The 23,353-nt window shown below is 38.6% G+C and overlaps 2 protein-coding genes across 7 annotated transcripts in view; one reads left to right on the top strand and one right to left on the bottom strand.

Annotated features, from left to right (window-relative positions):
• Positions 1-2,799, top strand: part of FBXL13 (F-box and leucine rich repeat protein 13) — a 209,275-nt gene extending 206,476 nt beyond the window's left edge. For all 4 annotated transcript variants that reach the window (XM_042916087.1, XM_042916105.1, XM_042916095.1 and 1 more), the window contains one exon: positions 2,489-2,799. In XM_042916087.1, coding sequence (XP_042772021.1) covers positions 2,489-2,675 — 187 coding nt within the window. In that variant the 3' untranslated portion in view covers positions 2,676-2,799. The remainder of the gene's footprint in view (positions 1-2,488) is intronic.
• The window catches only part of FAM185A (family with sequence similarity 185 member A), a 90,355-nt gene that overhangs the window by 7,278 nt on the left and 59,724 nt on the right, over positions 1-23,353 (bottom strand). Inside the window, exons 8-9 of one of the 3 annotated variants that reach the window (XR_006196569.1) lie at positions 12,814-12,947; positions 8,211-8,296 (exon numbers count right to left, since the gene is read on the bottom strand). The exons of 1 other annotated variant lie outside the window; for it this stretch is intronic. Coding sequence is in view for 1 of the 2 variants with exons in the window: in XM_042916193.1 (XP_042772127.1) it covers positions 8,184-8,296 (113 nt within the window). In the remaining variant the exon portion in view is untranslated. Of the gene's footprint in view, positions 1-7,367; positions 8,297-12,813; positions 12,948-23,353 lie in introns of those variants that run through there. One more of the 3 variants, XM_042916193.1, reaches the window with a different exon arrangement.

Genomic DNA, 23,353 nt, shown 5'->3' on the forward strand with positions numbered 1-23,353 from the left:
GATCATAAAGTTATCATTTTCAAATTTGAGAATAAGTATTTCTCTAAAGAGAAGACACTTGTTTGCCAAGTTTTAGTCCATAGGATTGTTGGCTCAGAAGCAGAAATTAGTATAACTTGCTTTTACTCACACTTGTTCTTTTAAACTTGTGTGGTTTGTTTTTAGTTGTTTTTTTTTTTTTTTGCTTTTAGTATTTTGTTTTTTGTTTAGTTTTGTTTTATGTGAGTGCAAATATAGAAACCAAAAAGGAATGTGGTAAGAGATGTGAGTGCAAATATAGAAACCAAAAGTAATGTAGTAAGAGATGGAATTAGCAATGCTTTGGTTGTCTCCCTGTTGAGTTTCGTTATAATTATTTTAAGACATCTAAAATTTGGTTCAAATGAAACAGCATTTTAAACAACTGAGGTATCTCAGCCTTTTACCAATGTCATTGTCCTGCCTGAACTCCTATAGCCACTGAGCACAAATTTAACTCAAAGCATATGGGTAATACCAGCTTCTTTATGTTTCAAGACTTGCAAGTAATAACTCAATGTAATATTTGGCAATAGTGGGAAAAGTATCCCCTTCATGGGCAACTATCATTACTCATTTCTGATCCTACAAAAGTTGCCAATTACTCAATTTTTTTAAAGCACTGGTCTCATTGTTCTACCCTCAAAAAGACATGTTTTCAAGTTAGATTTATTTATTTTTCTGATGCTGTAATATTATGATTTATGAGAAACATATTTTGGTCATTTAGATACCAATATATATTTGGTCTTCCTTCATGGTTCCTGGCTCACAGCTCCCAAAACCCTTGGAATTTCCTGGGTAATAAGGGCAATGGGAACATCTTTTGTCATAATATTTGGTCTCACCCTCAGTTCCTGAAATTAGTTCAGAGACATAAAGATGAAAATAGGTGTCATGTTATTGATAACAAACTCTTTTCCACCACAACTGGGTTTGTGTTAATGAGGTGACTTTTGGAAAGCAGCTTAGGATGGAAGCTTGTTGCTAGGGGAACGAACCAACAACGAGCATGGGGGTGCAAATTTCAGACCCATCCCCTGATTTCTTGGGGAGGGAGAGAGGATGGAGATTAAATCAGTCATCAATGGCCAATGATTTCATCAAGCATGACTACATAATGAAGTCTCCATAAAATCCTAAAAGGGTTTGGAGAGTTTCTGGGTCAGTGAATGTGTGTAGATTTGGGGAGTGTGCACCTGGAGAGGACATGGAAGCTCCTCACCCTTTCTCCACACCATGTCCTATATATCTCTTCCATATGGCTACTCCTGAGTTATACCCTTTTATAATAAACCAGTGATCCAGTAACCAACATGGTTCTCTGAGTTCTGTGAGCAACTTTAGCAAATTAATCCAATCCAAGAAAGGGTTATGTTGGAACTCCTGATCTATAGCTGGTCAGTCAGAAGCCCAGATGACAACCTGGACTTGCAACTGGGATCTAAAGTGGAGGGCAGTCTAGTGAGACTGAGCCTTGAACCTGTGGAATCTGATGCTATCTCTGGGTAGACAGTGTCAGAACTGGGTTGCATTGTAGGGCACCCAGCTGCTGTCTAAGAATTGCTTGGTGGTGGGGGTGCCTGGGTGGCTCAGTCGGTTAAGCGTCCAACTTTGGCTCAGGTCATGATCTCTTGGTTTGTGAGTTCAAGCCCCAGGTTGGGCCCTGTGCTGACAGCTCAGAGCCTGGAGCCTGCTTTGGATTCTGTGTCTCCCCAACTCTCGGCCCCTCCCATGCTCACTCTCTCTCTCTCTCTCTCAAAAACAAATAAATGTAAAAAAAAAAAAAAAAAAAGAAAAGAAAAGAATTGCTTGGTGGTGGAAACCCACACTCACCCAATTTAAAATTGGGGTCCAGAACAACCTTTAGATGCCTTCTTTGCTTTCTTCCTTATTTCTTCCTAAGAAAGGCAGAAATGGTATTTTTAATCATTTTGGTCGCTGACACCTTTTGAGAGTTTGATGAGTCACAAACCCTCTCCTCAGAAAAATGTATATTAGACACAAAACTGCATGAATTTTCAGGGAATTCATGGACCTCCCTGAAGTTCACCCACATATCCAACAGGGATCTGGGGACTCTGGGTTATGAGCTCCTGCATGGTGGACCTTTGCAGGTTGGCTGGTTAGGATACTCCCTCATCAAAGAAACTGGAAATAAGAGCCAGAGGACTCAAGAACACTAGAGAGTGCCCTCAGTGTTCCTACTCCATGACCATGCAGTTTCCTTACCCATTCACTGTATCTGTTAATCTCTGAAATGGCTGAACCAGAGAGCTATGAGCTACTCAAGCTTTGGGATCCTGAATATTCACATAATTACCCATACCCTCCCTCTCGGTAAGGCAAGATAGTTGTGAAATTCATTCAACTTGTGACAGTTCTTTTAACTCCAAATTTGCTCTAGTTTGAAAATTCTACACCAGTAATGACTTCTGCAACTGGCTAATGCTAATCATTGTTATTGCAGGGAGGCAGCAAAGAGAATGTCATCTATAGTTCAGCAGCAGGAATATAACCCTGGTGACCCTCCACTTTGGTTTGGCTATGATTATGAAGGCAAGCCCCTTACAAGACAACATGAGATACCACCACCTAAAAATGTAGAATGGACAGTGACAGAGTCAACACACAGTAGTCAAGAGGAAGTAGTATGACCTTCAGCCTCAAGCAAGAAGAACAAAAAAATCTAGAACTTGGTAACTTCATTTGATGCAAGTATTTTCACTAGCTGGATCTCAACAGTGTGAACAACCAGCAAATCATCTCCTGATTTTTGTTCCAAATACAAATATTTCTAAATACATTATTAGTTCTTCTAATTGGTTTAATTGTGGTTTTTTTTTAAAGCCAAATGAAGTATTGCTACACTGTAAATTTTCCACTTAAATTTACCTTAATCAAACTGATAGTTTTGATGAGATTATCAAATCTAAGGTTACAGTCATATAAAACAACCCTGAGAGATGTGATGTTTTTGACAACCATTTAAAAGCTTTTCTTTACAAAAGAAAGCAGAGATAGCCATAGGAGTCAGAGTAGGAGTTTGAGCCAGGGCAATGGCTTTAAGGATCTGTGATGATATATTATAAAAAATATGGGCATACATTTTTAAAGGAAACCAGGCTTTCTTGTTATTTCTAGACATTTAACAATAAGAACTAAATGCCACTTGACCCTGGACCCATCTCAACATTTGACTTAACAGTCAGGGACAAATTAAATAGAAACATGAACTATTTGTGAATAGAAAGGATGTCTCTGCAATGTTTCAGAAAGATCTCTTTTTAATCACATCTGCACTATAGAGGAATTTTAAAATATGCTATGCCAAAAAAGATGCTCTCCCTATTTTATGCTAGGAGATATGGGTTATTAATTGTGTACCTCCTCCTTATTACTAATTTTTAATTTTTTTGAGAGGGAGAGAGTGCATGCCCACAAGTGGGGAAGGGACAGAAGGAGAGGGAAGGAGAGACTCTTAAGCAGGCTCCATGCTCAGTGCAAAGCCCAATGCAGGGCTCCATCTCACAACTGTGAGATCCTCACCTGAGCCGAAATCAAGAGTCGGTTGCCCAACCAACCGAGCCACCACATGCCCACTCCTTATTAGTGTTAATAAGCTTTCATCTATGGATTTTTACCACTCTGGTAAAAGATAATAACTACAGAATTCAAGTGATCACACGGTGGTATATCATTATTTGATATTATGTGACACTCGATAGAGTCCAGGAGCAAGCACAACTCTGTTCTGACTGCCATGAACAAGCTGTGTTGGTAATACTGGATCAGTCTTTTAATCTATTTCCTCTATTACATACCTTTTTTTTTTCCCCCAGTGTAGAAAATGTAGTGTTATATTGGTTTTGGGTGTACAATATAGTGATTCAACAATTCCTTACATTAGTCAGTGCTCATCATGACAAGCATACTCTTAATTCCCTTCCCCTATTTCACCCATCCCCCCAAGCCACTCACCCTCTGGTAACCATCAGTTTGTTCTCTCTAGTTAAAAGTCTGTTTTCATGTTCATCTCTTTTTTCCTCTGTTCATTTATTTTGTTTCTTAAATTCTACATATGAGTGAAATCATGTTTTCTCTGACTTATTTTGTTTAGCATTATGTTCTCTAGATCTATCTATGTTGTTACAAATGGCAAGATTTCATTCTTTTTATGGCTGAATAATATTCCATTGTATATATCTACCACATCTTTTTTTTTTTTTTTAATTCTTTTTAAAGCTCATTTATTTTTGGGAAAGAGAGATGGTGCGATCTGGGGAGAGACAGAGAGAGAGGGAGGGATAGAATCCAAAGCAGGGTCCAGGCTTCAAGCTGTCAGCACAGAGCCTGACACAGGGTTCAAACTCACAAACTGCAAGATCATGATCTGAGCCGAAGTCGGTCGCTTAACTGTGCCACCCAGGCTCCCCTACCACATCTTCTTTATCCATCCATCTATCAATGGACCTTTGGGTTGCTTCCATAATTTGGCTATTATAAATAATGCTACAACAAACAAAGGGATGTATATATCCTTTAGAATTAGTGTTTTCATATTCTTTGGGTAGATACCCAGTAGTACGATTACTGGATTGTAGGGTAGTTCTATTTCTAATTTTTTGAGGAACCTCTGCACTGTTTTCCAGTGCCTGCACCAGTTTGTAAGAGAGTTCCCACTAATAGTGCAAGAGAGTTCCTTTTTTTCTATTTCCTCACCACTGCTTGTAGTTTCTTGTGTTTTTGATGTTAGCCATTCTGACAGGTACAAGGTAATATATCTCATTGTGGTTTTGATTTGCTTTTCCCCAATAATGAGTGATGTGGAGCACTTTTCATGTGCCTGTTGGCCACCTAGATGTCTTGTTTGGAGAAGTGTCTGGTCATATCTTCTGTCCATTTTTTAATTGAATTATTTGTGTTTTTTCAGTGTTGAGTTGTGTAAGTTCTTTATGTACTTTGGATACTAACCCTTTATTGGATATGTCATTTACAAATACCTTCTCCCATTTAGTAGGTTGACTTTTAGTTTTGTTGGTTATTTCCTTTGTTGTGCAGAGCTTTTTGTTTTGATGAGGTCCCAATAGTTTTTGTTTTTGTTTCCATTGCCTCAGGAGATATATCTAGAAAGGTGCTGTTATTGCCAACGTCAAGGAAATTACTGCCTGTGCTCTCTTCTAGGATTTTTATGGTTTCAGGTCTCACATTTAGGTCCTTAATCTATTATGAATTTATTTTTGTGTATGGTATAAGAAAGTGGTCCAGTTTCATTCTTTTGCATGCAGCTGTCCAGTTTTCCCAGTACCATTTGTTGAAGACACTCTTTTTCCCATTTCCCATTGCCTCCTTTGTCAAAGATTGACCATATAATCGTGGGTTTATTTCAGGTCTTTCTATTCTGTTCCACTGATCTGTGTCTGTTTTTGTCCCAGTACCATACTGTTTTGATTATATTACAGCTTCATAATATAATTTGAAATCTGGAATTGTGATACTTCCAGTTTTGTTTTTCTTTTTCAAGATTGCTTTAGCTATTCAGGGTCTTTGGTGGTTCCATACAAATTATAGGATTGTTTGTTCTAGTTCTGTGGAAAATGCTGTTGGTTATCTCTTAAATGAAGTTAATCACAGTCTCTTTGTACCCCCAAAATCGGAAGCAAGGATAAAACTTAAGGTAAAGAATATGAAAATTATTTTGAAAAGTTTAAAATGGGCTGCACAAAGTATGATTATAATACCTTGTATTACCTAAATGTTTTTAATAATTCTCCCCCTTTTTAAGGTTGATTTTGAAAGAGTTTCTGAAATAGGATAGTCCACCTAGAAGTGGACTGCAAGGGAATCAGCTGAGTAGGAAGCTTTCCGAAATGAGCCAAAAGATTTAAGATGACTTAAGAGGGTAATTTTTAAATCTAGAGATTTTTGGCAGCTGCAGAAAAATTTGCTTCTGATCCCTAAGTGTCTGCTCCCTAAGAATTTCAAGCACACAACTGGAGAGACCTATAAAAGAGGCAACTGCTTTTTAAAGGAATAAAACCTGCATGGGGAAGATCAGAATAAGGAGAAAGACACCCTGTTATATTCTCTAGAAACCAAGTAGGGTGTTTGGTATTTAACTGTCAAAGCTCGCTCTAAAACTCTTTTGAGTAAGATCTTCTTTTAAACAAAACAGGAGACACATTTGGAAAGACACATTTTATAACCACACAAATGAAAAAAAAAGGGGGCAGGTGTTAGAAAAAGTAGGCTATAAAGGAGGACCAAGAAGCAGAAGGAACAGGTGGTGAAATCTTCAAGTACTCAGTGCAAAGTACTCAAAATATCCAAAATATTACTTAGGTCTTCAACTCTTAGGCATTTGCCATAGATAGGTGAGTGGTCAAGAGAGCAAAATATGGCAGCTTTTCCTTTCTGTTTGGACTTAACTATGTGGTTCAAATATGCACAATTCCTTTAAGAATTTTAAGTACAGTTTACTGCTTGTTATGCTCATGACCTTTCTGGCTGTTGTTGACTAATTTCACAAACTTTATTTTTAATCATGAAAATATTTATATAATTGCATGAGGGTGAAAAAAGATTATAAAAATTGCCTCATTGCCTCACAGTTTCCTCTACTTAATAATCTAACACACACACACACACACACACACATCACATCAAACATACTAACATGAGTACTGTCCCAATTTCTTTAATAAATTTTGATTTCATGAAGATTGAACTAAAAGGAGACTTTGAGATATTCCACAAAGTTCACTTTTTGTTTCATAAATATGAAGTTAAAAATAGACAGGACTCTAAACAAATATTAAGAGACTATTATAAGTCATAATATTTTAAAAGGTTTATTATAGGCGCACCTAGGTGGCTCAGTCGTTTAAGTGTCTGACTTCGGCTCAGGTCATGATCTCGCAGTTTGCGAGTTTGAGCCCTGCATCGGGCTCACTACTGTCAGCATGGAACCTGCTTCGGACCCTTTATCCCTCTCTCTTTCTGCCCCTCTCTGCTTGTGCTGTCTCTCTCAAAATAAATACATAAACTTAAAAAAGAAAGAAAGAAAAGGTTTATTATAAACCATTGTTTAAGAGCTGATTTATCCTAACCATAAAAGACATAATCTGAAAGATAGGTCTATTCAGTCTTACGTAAATTAAATGTCCCAGGAGTAGACAGGTAGGCTTGAAAGAAAGAGAATTTATAAAATAACTTTATACACTACACCATTGTAAAAATAAAAATCAATCTTCATACAGCAGGCTGTAAAACAGTTGAATGTTTCTCCTCTTCCCAATGCATTGTATCTTAGATTATGCAAAAAGAATTAAGAATCAGTAGCAAATGCATCATTTTTATGATGTATTTTATTGACAGCTTACATTTACATTGATGTCATAAGAAATACTAACATGTTACAAGAGAGCTAAAGTGAAAGAAATGCTTCTTTACAAGATAACTGCCGCCCATGACCTATGCTTTTGTATAATCTTCTCTTCTTGAGTATAAATGGAAATTGTAAATATGATGAGCGAGCACTCCCATGATTATGTTACATCACAGAGCAAAACAAAGATTATTCTGGGAAGGCCTGATCTAATCAAGCAAATCCTTTAAAAGCAGTTTCTCCAGCTGGTTGCAGAAGAGGTCAGATATTCAGTGCACGAGAAGCAAGTGCTGGCTTTAAGATGGAGAGGGCCACATGAGAAGGAATGCAAGTGGCCTCTAGAAGCTTAGAGTGATTACCGATGGACAGCAAGAAAAGAGAGACCTCAGTCATAGTCACAAGGAAATGGATTTTGGCAACAATATGAATAAGCTTGAAAGTAGATTTTTTTTCCCCCAGAGGATCTAGATGAGAACTTGAGTCCAGCTTTGTGCACCTTGAGCAGAGAGCCTAGCTATGCAGAGCTGTTGACCTACAGAACTGTGAGCTAATAAGTAAATGCTATTTTAAGTTGGTTACGTTTATGGTAATTTATTGCAGGGCAACAAAAAATGAATACAATAGCTAAGTACAAATTTTGAAAAGGTCTCCACAAGATAATTCACTAGTATTCATTCTAAATTGTTTTCAACATTTATATGAACTGTGGTATTTGCATTTTTGTAGTCTTAGATCTGCTGATCATTGTTAAAAATTATAAGTAAAATTCAAACCATTCTTAGTCCTGCAGTTTCAGGGACTGAAACCAGCTTTGACTTCTAAAATTTATAGTGCCTTTTGGGGCATCGGCCTTAATCCATTTTTCATGTTTGCTTGCTTGATTCATGAGCCCTGAAACACAAAATTGCATAAAGTTATATCTTCATTGACAAGAACAATATCTGACTATGACATAGATCCTAACAACACATCTCTGAAACTGAAAAACACTTTGGAACAGCAAAAATCTTAGTAAAGACAGTGTGAGTCGGGAAAGAGTTGCAGTTACCTGGGCTTATTCCCTCCTTTCATTTTCTCAGAACAACTGAAAGGGAAGCTACTCTTTTTTTATCTGTATTTGTTTGTGTGTGCAGGTTTTAAAAAGAGGTTTATTTAAGTACAATTGATAAAAGACATATGCAATACAGTAAATTTTGGAATATGTAAAAATCTGTGGAGCCATCTCTTAAATCAAAATAATGAATATATCTATCACTCGTAAAAGTTGACTTTTGCTCCTCTGTCATCTTCTTTTCCCTTCTCTGTCACCTCCAGACACTCCCCCATGAAATCCCCATCACTGATCTACCCCCCATCACTGGTCTACTTTGTGTCACTATGGATTAGTTGCATTTTCTAAAATTTTAATAAATGGAATCATACAGTATGCATTTTATTCTTTTTTAAAAATCTAGGCTCTTTCACTCAGCATAATCATTTTGAAGTTCATTCACACTGTACTAGGGATGAGGTCATTTCCTTCATTGAAGGAATATGAAGGAATATGAAGTAGCACAACCTTCAGAATTTCAGTCTCCTCCCCACATGAAGAAACACTACGTATGAATGCTCATGGGCACCCTTTGCAGATCCCTCCTCTCTGGAATTCTTTCTTCTGAAATCTAGCAGCCCTGGTCTCCTGAGATGCTCAGCTCAGTCTCCACTTCAGGAGTCTGCTGGGCTCTGTGTTACTGCTCCCTGCCCTCAAAGTCATACGCTGTAGCAATGATACAGCTCACCTGGTTTATTTCCCATCTCTGTTCTTTTAGTTCTAGGTTTTTTTCTCTTTCAATCAAGGTAATGAAGGTGGTATACCTCGTCTAAAGCTCCAGTGCAACTCTGAATTTAAGAGACCAATCAAAACTGTACTGAGGAGGACTGGCTGCCCCACATCAACATGCCCTGTTCACGGTTGACCCACCCAGGAGTCAAAGTGGTTGGAAGCCTTTATGGATGAAAGGAATGCCAGAAAGTGCGTGAGTGCAGCCGCTGGGGCATTTTATTCTGTTTTCCAGATCCTAGGGTCTGGAGGCCGTGACGTATGCTCTTGGGTAGGGACTACCAGTGTGGCAAAGGGTTTCTGAATGTCTTCCAACGTTGACAGTTTCTCCTCACAATTCCCAGGAGTGTTTTGGGGCACATCTTTCTGTGAGGGTTTCGAGAAGGAAGGGAGCCAGTTGGCTACGCCACTGGGTCAAGTGATTGACACCCGGGTGGGCTGCCTGGGCCACCACAGCTTAGGCCGGAGTGGGGACAGGGCTCAACTGGCAACTGAGAGAAGGACTAAATAAATTAGTTTCGAGAGCGTTGGTCATTTTATTTTATTTATTTATTTATTTTTTTATTTTTATTTTTTTTATTTTTTTTTATTTTTTAATATATGAAATTTACTGTCAAATTGGTTTCCATACAACACCCAGTGCTCATCCCAAAAGGTGCCCTCCTCAATACCCATCACCCACCCTGCCCTCCCTCCCACCCCCCATCAACCCTCAGTTTGTTCTCAGTTTTTAACAGTCTCTAATGCTTTGGCTCTCTCCCACTCTAACCTCTTTTTTTTTTTCCTTCCCCTCCCCCATGGGTTTCTGTTATGTTTCTCAGGATCCACATAAGAGTGAAACCATATGGTATCTGTCTTTCTCTGTATGGCTTATTTCACTTAGCATCACACTCTCCAGTTCCATCCATGTTGCTACAAAAGGCCATATTTCATTTTTTCTCATTGCCACGTAGTATTCCATTGTGTATATAAACCACAATTTCTTTATCCATTCATCAGTTGATGGACATTTAGGCTCTTTCCATAATTTGGCTATTGTTGAGAGTGCGAGCGTTGGTCATTTTAAAATTAATGACTTTCGGATTCTTCTCTCTGCACATGGTTCAGTTTACTCTCTGTGCGAGTTATGTATATGCTGATTTTCCTAAGAGCAGCTCTAACCAAGAAGTGGAAATTATTTGAAGCAAAGCCTGGGTAAAGTCTTATGGTTGAAGGTTGCTGAGGCCCAGGAAGACTCATTAAGTTACTTGCCCAAGGTCACAGGCTCTTTGTACTAGCCAGTAGCACAACCTTCAGAATTTTAGTCTCCTCCCCACATGAAGAAACACTACCAACTTAGACCCACGGGGAAACTAGAAGAAATTAAGTGATTAAGATATTAAGCTCCTCCAAATCCTCACCCAATTCTCTGATCTTAGGGCCCTGTTTTAGCATGACAAAACATGAAATACTTTAAAAAAGTTGGCACCATTTCTTATCTCTGAGTTGTAATTTTATAATGCTCTTTTCCAACTTCAATGATGAAATGTATTAGTAAATAAGTATCACTGAGCTAGTATTATGAGTTGAGGTCTTATTATCCCCATCGCAACAGAAATCCGATTGTGACATTTCTATCTCCAAGCCCTGGTAGCAAGATAAAAAACATCTTAATATCGACCTCATACAGAGTTCTGAAGCCATTTAATATGAAAGTAAGCTTTTTAGTGTTTCAAACTACTGTTTATGTTATAAAACCTCAGTCAATTCAGTTAGGATTGATAGGCCTAAGGAGGTGTTAACGTTCATCCCAAATTACCTTAAAATGGTAGGCATCTAAGGGAGAAGACTTGCTCAAGCCCTCACTCTAGGCCACCTGCCTCCTAGGGAGGAGGAACTGCTATGGATGTGTGAGAACACACTAGACTGTGTTCTAGGTGTCACTGTGCTATCAAAGATTGTACCAGTGAGTTTGGTTCTCCTCTCGTACTTCTCTTGCAAGTTGCCTAAGTGTAAGGGCGATTTCCTATTCTCTCTTCTTTGCCTTCAGACAGGTATAATATCTACCCATTCTGAACATATACATAAATAGCTCTTTTCAACTCACTTCTATACTCTGGCTTCTAGGTAGTGCTCAACCAAGCCAAATACCAGCCTTAGGGGGCAAAAATCTCTTGCCACCTACCTCTGTGATAACATATCCTTGGTGCTGACAATGTTTTTTTGTGTGAAGCTTTTTAGGCTTAGTTTAGGGAAATGTGTATCAGCTGTTTGAGTCAAATCTAACAGAACCCAATAAATAATAATATTGCACTGGCAAAAAAAAAAAAAAAAACAAAAACTGTACTGAGGAGAGTTGTGAATACACTGTCTCAATTCCTTATATACATTTTCTTTGCTGAACCCAAACACACCAATCAGGAAACAATTTTTCTTTAGCATAGTTTTTCCCTTGTTAGTACCATATGATATTCCTAGCTGATGAAAAGGTGCTTTACACCATCCAATCTTTGTGTCGAGTGCTTTTCTGAAACAAATTCTTCTCTGAATTCTTGCCTCCCCTTTAATCTGAGCCATAATCTTATCTATCAGTGTTTTAGAGTTCATTGCATCTTTCAAGTTCCTCTGGAGTTTTTCCTTCTACTTCTCTTGCTATATTTCTTTTTTATTTTTTTAAATGTTTGTTTGTTTAGTTTTAAGAGAGGGAGAGAGACAGAGCATGAGCAGGGGAGGGGCAGAGAGAGAGGGAGACACAGAATCTGAAGCAGGCTTCAGGCTCTGAGCTGTTAGCACAGAGCCCAAGGTGGGACTTGAATCCATGAACTGCAAGATCATGACCTGAGCTGAAGATGGAACGCTTAACTGACTGAGCCACCAGGCGCCCCTTAATGTGTGTGTGTGTGTGGGCGGGGGGGGGGGGGGGGGGGGGGGGGGGGGGCGGCGGTGCAGGGCAGGGAATCCCAAGCAGGCTCCACACTCAGCACACAGTCTGACGCAGGGCTTGGTCCTGGGAACCCATGAGATCATGACCTGAGCTGAAATCAAAGAGTCGGACACTTAACTGACTGAGCCACCCAGGTACCCTCTCTTGCTAGATTTCAGTATCATCATGACTCTACTTCTCATTAAACTGATTAAAATCTCATTCCAATTGGTAAATCCCTGTGTTAGATGTGTTAAAAACAAAACAAAACAAAACAAAACAAAACAAAACAAAACATCACAGGCCCAAATGGTGTCTCTTAGACAAGTTCCCAAACAGATGCTTAATACATAATCTAATTGCAGTTTCAAACTCCCACAGAAACGTAGTCTTCGCTGGTCAGTCAGGAATTTTTAGTCAGTGGCAACAAGACTCTGCCACATGGGACCTCTTCATTCCCCAGAGAATGATGAGGTCCTTTGCATGGGAAGACCCCCTTTTTCCCCCCTAGAAAGGGCCTAGCCTGGAATAATCCTTTTCTTTTGCTAACAACTTTCTTGGTCCCATCCTCCTTCTGGAAAAACCTTCCATTTTGTACAACACCTCGGTGTGCCCCTCTACTTGCTAGGTGAGGTGCTGCCCAAATCATTAATTGTTTAATAAAGCCAATTAGGTCTTCAAATTTACCTGGCTGAATTTTGTTTTTTCACAGAAGCTTCTGTTTTTCCTCCAACTTGTCATTAAGGAGTTCAGCTATGTCAATTTTAATGTTCTTCTTTTTGTGCCTGTGCTGCATTTGGTAGGTCAGGATTTTGAGGTACCTGCACGCAATAGGTTTTCTATAATACATAATTTTTTTCCTAGTAATTCAAATAAATATAGAGGAAAGAATTGGAAATCTTGAACATTGGTTGCTCTAAGTTTATTATTTTCTTACACTCTTTGGCATCAATAGTAAATGATAGTAAGGTTTTCCCAAATACCTAAGATCTTTTCCTTAATATTTTATGTGTCACCTCCCCAGTTACGCTTTTCTTGCTTATGGAAAGAGAAGCCAATCTACTCATTTTCTTTTGCAACAGTAGAAGAGGCTACTGTCGGGGAGAAAGGCCTTCCTCTGCCTTATGGTCCTTTTAACTGGACTTAGAATCAAATTGACATGAGACATCTACAGGAGAAAATCAAATTTAGTATGTGTGCATATGGAGAATCCCCACACACATGAAATTCCGAAGACAGTGAGGCAACTTGAAGCTTATATGAGCTAAGGAAAGGGGTGGGGCCTGAAGATACAAAGGGGAGCAGCTCATTAGCAGGAAAGTGAAAGGAGATGCTTTGAAAAACAAAAGTTGCCCCGTTATGCAGGTAAGTTTCTTAGGTAAAGGGGAGTCTCTGTTAATAGCTCTCTTGCTGGCACAGGCTTTCCTTTCCAAAGTAAATTTATGCAGTTGAGGGAGAGGCAGACAGCTTTTACTGCATCTACTGGGTTTTGATTACTTATAACTTGAGATCATCTTTATGCCAAAGTGGCCTTTCCTGGGGCAGCCTGCCCTTAGCCCTCATACTGCACACAGTGCTACTGCTACTAACAAAATGAACACACAGCAATTTTAGGCTAGAGACAATACTCAAAAAACAAGACAGTTTATATTTATACAATTCCACTTGGGTTGCTTGAAAATAGCTTTCTCTATCTTGCCTATAAGTAATTTATTGAAAGCTTTTCATACTCTGGCCTGAATCTGTGGAGACTCCATTCTAATTTGTAAAGTTTATAAATTCCTTCCTACAAAAATCTTGCAACACACACTGGAATTTGTGGTTGCAGAAAACTTGTTCCTTATTTAATTCCCCTTGCCAATGATAATCAGTGTTTTATTGGCCAAAAAAAGGGAAATGACTACCCTATCCCTATGTAGTTTGGCTTCCATTAACTAAACGGGGGGAAGAGTTTCTTCTAAGGACGTTTTTAAACTACAGCGTTTGCTCTCTAAATCCTCCCTGTCCAAATCTACCCAAATATATGAATCTCCAAGTTCTTTTATTTCCCCCCAAATACTTAGTTGAGAAGCATTAGTCATTATTTAACCCAAAATACACCTGATCTAATCAGCACTCTCTGTGGATAAAGATAGGGCTCTAAGTAGTAATTTGCAGAATTTAATTCTCTTGTTTAAAATTAGGCTTAAAAAGCTTCTTCACTAAGGTGAGCTTCTCCCTTCCCCTCCCCTGTTCCTGACCTCCACCTCCCTTTCCCAACCCTATGACAGACTTTATTTACATTCGATTCAGAAGGATAATTCTGGTGCTGCCTTATTAGCATATTTAACTTCAATGATTCATAGCTGGAAGATTCCCTCTTTTACATTATAAACACTACTGACCACCCATTATGGGAAGCACCATGCTAAAGTAGTTTACATCTTTATATTCAGAAGATGTACAAAGACATACTAATATGCTCAAAAAGTTTACCAACTGGCTAGGAAAGTAAATCATAAACTTATGAAACAACATGAAAATACTCTGAAATTTTATTATTTTTACTGCATATATTTCACAAATAAAACCTCTAGCCATATACAATTCTATAACCAAATATTTCAATGTTGTCAACATTCTACAAGTATTTACAGCCTGCCCTTAACAACAATGCAGCCCCAGGCATCTTAACAAATTATTACCGACAAGAAAATATTTTTGAACTAGTGTTTAAAAAAATTGTTTTTAAATGCATATTTGTTTTTAAGAGAGGGAGAGAGACAGAGCATGACCAGGGAAGGAGCAGAGAAGGAGTGAGACACAGAATCCAAAGCAGGCTCTAGGCTCTGACCTGTCAACACAGAGCCCGATGCAGGCTCGAACCCACGAACCAGGAGATCATGACCTGAGCCAAAGTCAGCTGCTTAACTGACTGAGCCGACTTTGGCTCAGGTCATGATCTGGCCCCATTTTTAAACTAGTTTTAATGGTTTCCATCATTACATTTTCTCTCAATTACCTGGAATAATAACAAAGTCAACAGACCTCTAGACTTCGAGCAAGTAGACAGTTTTGCCCAAAAAGTATTCTCAAAAAGGCTCATTGTTCTTCAAATTTTTTATGTTTAATCCCATCCACTGTATTCTTCATCTCAGACATTGTAGTTTCCATTTCTAGAAATCCAATTTTGGTCTTTTTTACATCTTCCATGTCTTAACTTTATTCTATATTCTAATATGTGGAATGCAGTTTTGATAACTTATTTTCCTTCTCTGTTAATTCTGACATCCGTATCTGTTCTGGGTGGGTTTCAACTGACATTCCCTTTATTATGGATCATGTTTTCTTGCCTTTTTGCATGTCTGTTAATCTTTGCTTGGATGCTAGACATTGTAAATTTTATTTTTTTGGGTGCTAGTTGATTTTGTATTCCTATAAATCTTGAGCTTGGTTCAGAGATGCAGTTACTTGGAAACAGTTTAAGCATTTCATCTCTTGCTTTTATGATTTGTTAGGCAGTTCTGGGGAGATGTTCATTCTAGGGATAATTGTTTCTAACAACTACGTGCTCTACCCAGTGTCCCATGAATTACAATTTTTTCCAGTCTGGCAGGTGGCACAGGCATTATTCTTGGACCAGTGTGAACACAAGGCCGTCTTTCCTCTGGTACTTCGTCCTATGAACTCTCACTGTCTTGGTCTGTGTGGACCCTCATCATGGTCTCCTCAAATCAGAGATTCTGCTGGGCTCCACAATGGGTTCCTCTCTCTCTCTGTACTACAGACTGGAGACTTTTTCAAGACAGTAAGCAGGGCTCATTTTGTTTGTTTTGCCTCTCTCAGTGATCACTTTCTTTCATTGCTTGATGTATCATGTCTTAGAAAGTGTTTATTCATTGATTTTTCTTATTTACAAAATTTTATTATTGTTGTTTTAGATAAAAGGATAAAATGAGTCCGTTTTACTCCACCTCTTGCCTGGAAGCCTTCCTTGTTTCTTTCTTCTCTTTCTCCCTCTCCCCATCTACCCCCCCCCCCCCCATTCCCTTTACTATGCTCTCTAACATCTTATTTTGAAATAATAAAGACTTGCAAGAATCAAGTTGCAAAAATAGTACACAGAGGTCCTATGCACCCATTAACCCAGTTCTCCCAATGGTGATGTAACTATAGTGCATTATCAAAACCAAGTAATTGGTTGGCGAAGTACAATTAATTAGACTACAGACCTTACTCAGGTTTCACCATTTTTTGCATGCACTCACTTTTTTACATTTTTGTGTACACTGATATGACATTTTATCACATGTACAGATTTATAACCGTCAATATAATCAAGATATAAAACTGTTGTATCACCACAAAATAAGTCTCTTGTGACATCTTTATAGTCTATCCTGTCTCTTCCCTAACCTTTAGCAACCACTTGTCTATTCTCCATTTCTATAATTTTGTCATTCCAAAAATATTATAATAATGGAATCATACAGTGTGTAACATTTTGAGACTGGCTTTTTTCACTCAGCATGCTGCCCTCAAGGTCTATCCAAGTTGTGTGTATCAATAAAAATTCCTTTTTACTGTTGAATTGTATTCATTGCACAGACATACTACAGTTTGTATAACAATTTACTGATAGATATTTTCATGATTTCCAATTTTGGGGTATCACAAATAAAGCTATACTTTTTGTGTACAGGTTTTTATGTGAACTCTAAGTTTCATTTCTTCAAGACAAATGCCCAGGAGTATAATTGCTGGATCATACAGTAGTTTCATGTTTAGTTTTTTAACAAACTGCAAGACTGAATTTTAGAGTGGATATATCATTTTACACTCTTAACAGCAATGTAAGAGAGATCCAATCTCTCCACATCCTTGCCAGCATTTAATATTAGCAGTATTTTTTATTTTATGTATTCTAAGAGGTAATATCTCATTCTGGTTTTAATTTGCACTTCACTAATGGCTAGTGATACTGAATGTTTTTGTGTTTTTATTTGCCATTGTATATCTTCTATGGTTGCACTGTTTCTTAAATCTTATGCAATCACACTTTTATGGACACAAATCATTTTTCTTCATTACTGGGAAGAGTACATTCGGGGTAAGATTTGACTGTGATTCAGTATTTCTTAAATGACCAAAATAAATACAAATACAAAAACAAACAAAAATCCCCAGGCATTACAAACAGAATTCACATGCTCTAAGACTGGGACCTGCACTTTGATCTCTAGGTTAGGGGTAAGCAAATTATAGCCCATGGGCCAAATCTGGCCTGAGGCCTGTTTTTATGGCCTAATAGCTAAGAATGACTTTTACATTTTTAAGGGGTTATATTAAAAATAAAAAGACTATGCAACAGAAACCGTATGTAGCCTGCAAAGTCTAACATATTTACTATCTAGTCTTACACATAAAGTTTGCATATGAAAAGAAACAAAACTTGGTCTTTTTTGGTAAACATTAACAAATAAAGTTCATGTCTAATTATCTATGACATTCCCAGAACTTTAACAAAATGATGGGGAAACAAAAACACATTAAAAGCACAATCTGGGGCACCTGGGTGGCTCAGTCGGTTAGGTGTCCTACTCTTGATCTTGGCTCAGGTCATGATCTCATGGCTTGTGAGTTCGAGCCCAAAGCTGGGCTCTGCACTGATGACATGGAGCCTACCTGGGATTCTGTCTCTGTGCCCCTCACCTGCTTCTGCTCTATTTCACTCTCAAAATAAATAAATAAACTTTAAAAGCACAAAAAATCTGAAGGCAGTTTTTCTACATTAACTCCCTGTTAAAAGTATTTTTTAAAAATGTTTATTCATTTTTGAGAGAGTCAGAAAGAGACAGAGAGACAGAGCGTGAGTGGGGGAGGGGCAGAGAGAGGGAGACCCAGAACTCGAAGCAGGTTCCAGGCTCTGAGCTGTCAGCACAGAGCCCAATGTGGGGCTCAAACCCATGAACCATGCCATCGTGACCTGAACCAAAGTTGGACATTCGCTTAACTGACTGAGCCACCCAGGTGCCCCCCTGTTAAAGTATTTTTAAGCAGACAGCCATAAGTCTATAGCATTCTTCATTCTCTTTCTGAATTTCTTCCATGTCATCCTAAAACACATCTACATGACTGATAAATCCATGTGTTATAAGCTTGGAGAAAACTCAAACTTCAGAGTATTCTAAAAAAAAGAATTATTTCTATGAGTCATAATAAAACACTAGATTTTTTCCCCCCATTTGGAGGTAAAGCACTGTCTCTAGATCTAAAAGTGGCATTCTGTGGGCTTAGTCCCATTTCAACTTCTTTTCCAACTCATGAATCAGTTTTCCATTATAAATCACAATACCATTCAATGTATAACTCTCTGGCCTGAAAACAAGCTGAGAATTCTATTTTGGCTTGGTGGCCGGATCCCAAATGAACTTATTTTTTATATGCTTTACATTTCTAGTTTTACTAAAATAAAATTAACCCAGTAGTATCACCTTCTATACTAAGCAGATGAGGACACGCATCATTTGGCTGGCAACACGCTTTATCTCTAATACTCTCTAAACATCTAAACTGGGGCTTTTAAGATAGAAAGACTTTGTACCACATGCAGTTTTGGGCTCAGAGAATGTTATTATATACCACAGTGAGGTTTTATATCTAAGTTGATGAACCAAGGCCAAAAGCTAATGGAGAAGTCAATTTCTTACAAGAAATATCTTACCTAAGCCATTCACCACCTGTTGAATTTGCTATATATGGGTAGAGCACAAAACTTGGAACCAAGGATCTTAAAAGGATTAAAAAATGCACTCCAAAGAATACATGCTGCACACAGCTTTTAAAGTAGGTAAATGTTTCAGCCTGAGCTTTCTTTTGACCTCAGAATAGCATATAATACTTGTAAGTCATTTTAAGAATTGTGCAATGTACAGTTATTAGTGACAGCAACAGCAAGGGAAATCATGAAGCAGGAAATCAAAATTACAAGGCTGACACATCAGACCCTGTGGGAAGCCTGAGCCCTAGGGACTAATTTTTACTGGCATGCTTCTTGCAGAAATCATGCAGAAGTCATGCTACAGATACAATCCAGACCTCTTAGCAGTGAGGGTATTTCTGTTTCTATGCCTCATAGGCTCTGTAAGGAAGGCCCAGATGAGCTGAGCTCAGCTGCCTATAATAACAACTCACATATAAAACTGCTCATTATTTCCAAAACTGGGTTTCAGATTGGAAATCTCCACAAAAAAAGCAATCTGCCCTGATTTTCTAGGCCTCTTAAATTATTCCATCCATCTGATAAATAAGGTCTGTGGCCTTCTGGGCACCAAACAGTTTTAGAATCAAAATGAAACATGAAAGTTTCTGTAAACTCAGTCACTTGTTCATACGGCTCTCTCCAAAAGGGACTGCCCTGTCTCTATGTGAGGTCTCTCTGCACAATTACTCTAATGGATTTAACCTACTATCAGAGACAATCTAGAGATACATCTGGGGCTTGTAGTAGGTCATGTGGGACTCTACAAAGAAATTCTGCTGATCAGTACCTAGATTCTTGTGTTGTGAGCAGGAAATAAACTTTGTTCTGCAATGTAGGCCTTTCTGGTTTAGGAAGGAGGGGCTAGAGTACAAGACATAATAAAAAATTACACACAAAAAGAATAGGCTGAGGAGCTTCATAAATACCAATGGGGTAAGCATGTATCTTCTTCATAGCATCCATTTATCTATTTCTTCAAGCAAAATTTGTTGAAGCCTTATTTATTTTTCTGTTGAGTTTAAGAGAGATTACTATGGAGTCCAGGCCACAGAAAGAGCTCTTCCGAATTACTGCAGTAGCCTGCTAGTTAGCTTTTTCTTCATTCACCATTGTCCTTTCCAATCTTTCTCCACTCAACATTCAGTGAACTTTAAAAAAAAATTTTTTTTTAATGTTTATTTATTTTTGAGAGAGAGAGAGAGAGAGAGAGAGCGCTGGGGAGGGGCAGAGAGAGACAGAGACACAGAATCCGAAGCAGATGCCAGGCTCCGAGCTGTCGGCACAGAGCCTGATGTGGGTCTTGAATCCATAAACTGTGAGATCATGAACTGAGTCGAAGTCAGACACTTAACTGACAGAGCTACCTAGGCGCCCCAACATTCAGTGAACTTTTTTTTTAAGTTTATTTATTTATCTTGAGAGAGAGAGAGAGTTCCAGTGTGGGGCCTAAACTCATGAACTATGTGAGATCATGACCTGAGCCAAAACCAAGAGTTGGACACTTAACCAACTTGAGCCACTCAGGCACCACTCAGTGAACTTTTTAAAAAAAGTTTTTTTAATGTTTATTTAATTTTTTTTTTTAATTTTTTTTTTTTAACGTTTTTATTTTTGAGACAGAGAGAGACAAAGCATGAACGGGGGAGGGTCAGAGAGAGGGAGACACAGAATCCGAAACAGGCTCCAGGCTCTGAGCGGTCAGCACAGAGCCTGACGCGGGGCTCGAACTCACGGACCGCGAGATCATGACCTGAGCTGAAGTCGGCCGCTTAACCGACTGAGCCACCCAGGCGCCCCTAATGTTTATTTTTTTGAGAGACAGACAGCGAGACAGAGAGCAAGCAGGGGAGGGGCAGAGAGAGAGGGAGACACAGAATCTGAAGCAGCTCCAGGCTCCAAGCTGTCAGCACAGAGCCTGACACAGGGCTTGAACCCACGGACCACGAGATCATGACCCGAGCTGAAGTCAGACGCTTAACTGACCGAGCCATCCAGGTGCTCCCCACTCAGCGAACTTTTTAATGCATAGATTTGATTGTGTAAACCCAGATGAAACCTTTTGGGCCTTTGCATGCACTTAGTTTAAAATCCAAATCAGCCCTATATGATCTGACCCCTTCCAAAGTCTCTAGCCTTCTTTTATGCCACATTCCCCCTACTCTCTATATTCTAGCTATATTGTGCTTCTCTCACCTCTTCAAACTCACAATGGTAGTCTAATTTAGATAGGTCACATACATGCTTTCACTGTACCATATACATATCTTTACTACAACATTTATTCCACTTCATTGTGTTCACTGATTTGTCTTGCCTTACTAGGATGTAAGCTTCCCACATGACAGAGAGACCATACTCTATTATCGTTCATTCCTAGTTTCTAGCAGTGCCTGACTCAAAAGTTTGTTGAGTGAATGACTTACCAAATAAAGGAAAACACAGAAGATAGGAGGAGGAGGAGATAGGCAAGGGAAGGGAACATTTGTTTTAAAATATATTATGCTTGAGGTGGTACTGGTTTAGTGGAATAGAAATGGGCAAGAAAAAAGAGATCAGGTCTGCAGATAGTGATTTTATCCAGTGACAGGACTAGTAAGTGTTCCTAAATAATTTAATGAGGTCTTTTTTAATGGCTAAAGTGTTGAGAATAGGGTTGTAAAACTGAATTAAAATGAAATCTAAATTTCATGATTCTATGAGTAACAATAGAAAATGACAAAGTAACTTTAATTTGTAATTTAAACATTAATATACGTAAAATAATGTGATTATGCTATCATGCAGAACATTATTAAACAAATTTATATTATTGCTTTAGACTACTGGGGCCAAAAAAGTTAACTCTATTGTCTCCTTATTAAACTCAAGAGATTGGATCATAAGAAGTTGATTCTTACTACATTAAATACAGTTAAATTTTCATCAAACTTTTACTATGTCACTAAGAGTCTGGCCATTAGGCACTGAGTTAGATCTGAGGGTGGGTGTACAGGTCTTATTTTTATTCTTGTTATGCTTTTTGTTAAGATTCTATGATTTTTAACAGATTGTTTAATTTTATGACATAGAAAACCAATAAAGGCATACCTTGCTTTATTGTACTTTGCTTTATTGTGCTTTGTAGACATTGTATTTTTTTACAAATTGAAGGTCTGTGGTAACCCTGCACTGAGCAAGTCTACTGGCCCCTTTACCATTTGCTACTTTGTCTGTCACATTTTGGCAATTGTCACAATATTTTAAACTTTTTCATTATTTTTACATTTGTTACGGTGGGTGATCTACGATCAGTGATCTTTGATGTAACTACTGTGACTGCTTTGAAGCACCACAGATGGCACCCGTGTAAGACTGCAAACTTAATTGATAAATGTGTATGTTCTGACTACCCCACGGACTGGTCAGTCCCCCGTCTCTCGCTCTCCTCACACCTCCATAGTTGCTGAGACACAACAATATTGTGCCAACAACATCAGCCCAGTTAACAACCCTACACTAGCCTGCAAGTATTCAAGTGAATGAAGAGTCACACATCTCTCACTTGAAATCAAAAGCTAGAAATGATAAAGCTTAGTGAGGGAGCCTTGTCCAAAGCCAAGATAGGCTGAAAGCTTGGCCTCTTGTGCCAAATGGTTAGCCAGATTGTGAATGCAAAGTAAGGTTCTTGGAGGAAAATTAAAAGTGTGACTCTAGTGAAGACACGAATGATAAGAAAGTGAAACAGCCTTACTGCTGACGTGAAGATAGTTTTTGCAGTCTGGATAGAGGATCAAACCAGCCACAATATTCCCTTAAGCCAAAGCCTAATCCAGAGCAGGGGCCTAACACTCTTTAAATCTATGAAGGTTTAGGTGAGAAAGCTGCAAGAAAAAGGTTTGAAGCTAGCAGAGGTTAGTTCATAAGGTTTAAGGAAAGAAGCAGTAACGTAACGTAACGTAACGTAACGTAACATAACATAACAGTGCTCGATAACATAAAAGTGCTAACGTAGAAGCTGCAGCAAATTATCCAGAAGATCTAGCTAAGATCATTAATGAAGGTAGCTACACTAAAAACAACAGATTTTCAATGTATACAAACAGCGCTATATAGGAGGAAAATGCTACTTAGGAGTTTCATAGCTAGAGAAGAGAAGTCAACGCCTGGCTTCAAAACTTCAAAGGACAGACTGACCCTCTCGGTACAGGCTAAGGCTGCTGCTGACTTTAAGTTGAAGCCAATGCTCATTTACCATTCTGAAAATCCTAGGGACCTTAAAAATTATGCAAGGGGCGTCTGGGTGGCTCAGTCGGTTGAATGTCTGTCTGACTTTTGGTTTTGGCTCAGGTCATGATCTCGCGGTTTCAGGGTTCGAGCCCCGCATCAGGCTCTGTGGTGGCAGCATGAAGCCTGCTTGGGATTCTCTCTCTCCCGCTCTCTCTGCCCTTCTCTGTCTCTGTCTCTCTCAAATAAATAAATAAAAGTTTTAAAAAAACCTTAAAAATA

The sequence above is a fragment of the Panthera leo genome, chromosome A2 (genome assembly GCF_018350215.1).
Source record: "Panthera leo isolate Ple1 chromosome A2, P.leo_Ple1_pat1.1, whole genome shotgun sequence".
Lineage (NCBI taxonomy): Eukaryota > Metazoa > Chordata > Mammalia > Carnivora > Felidae > Panthera > Panthera leo.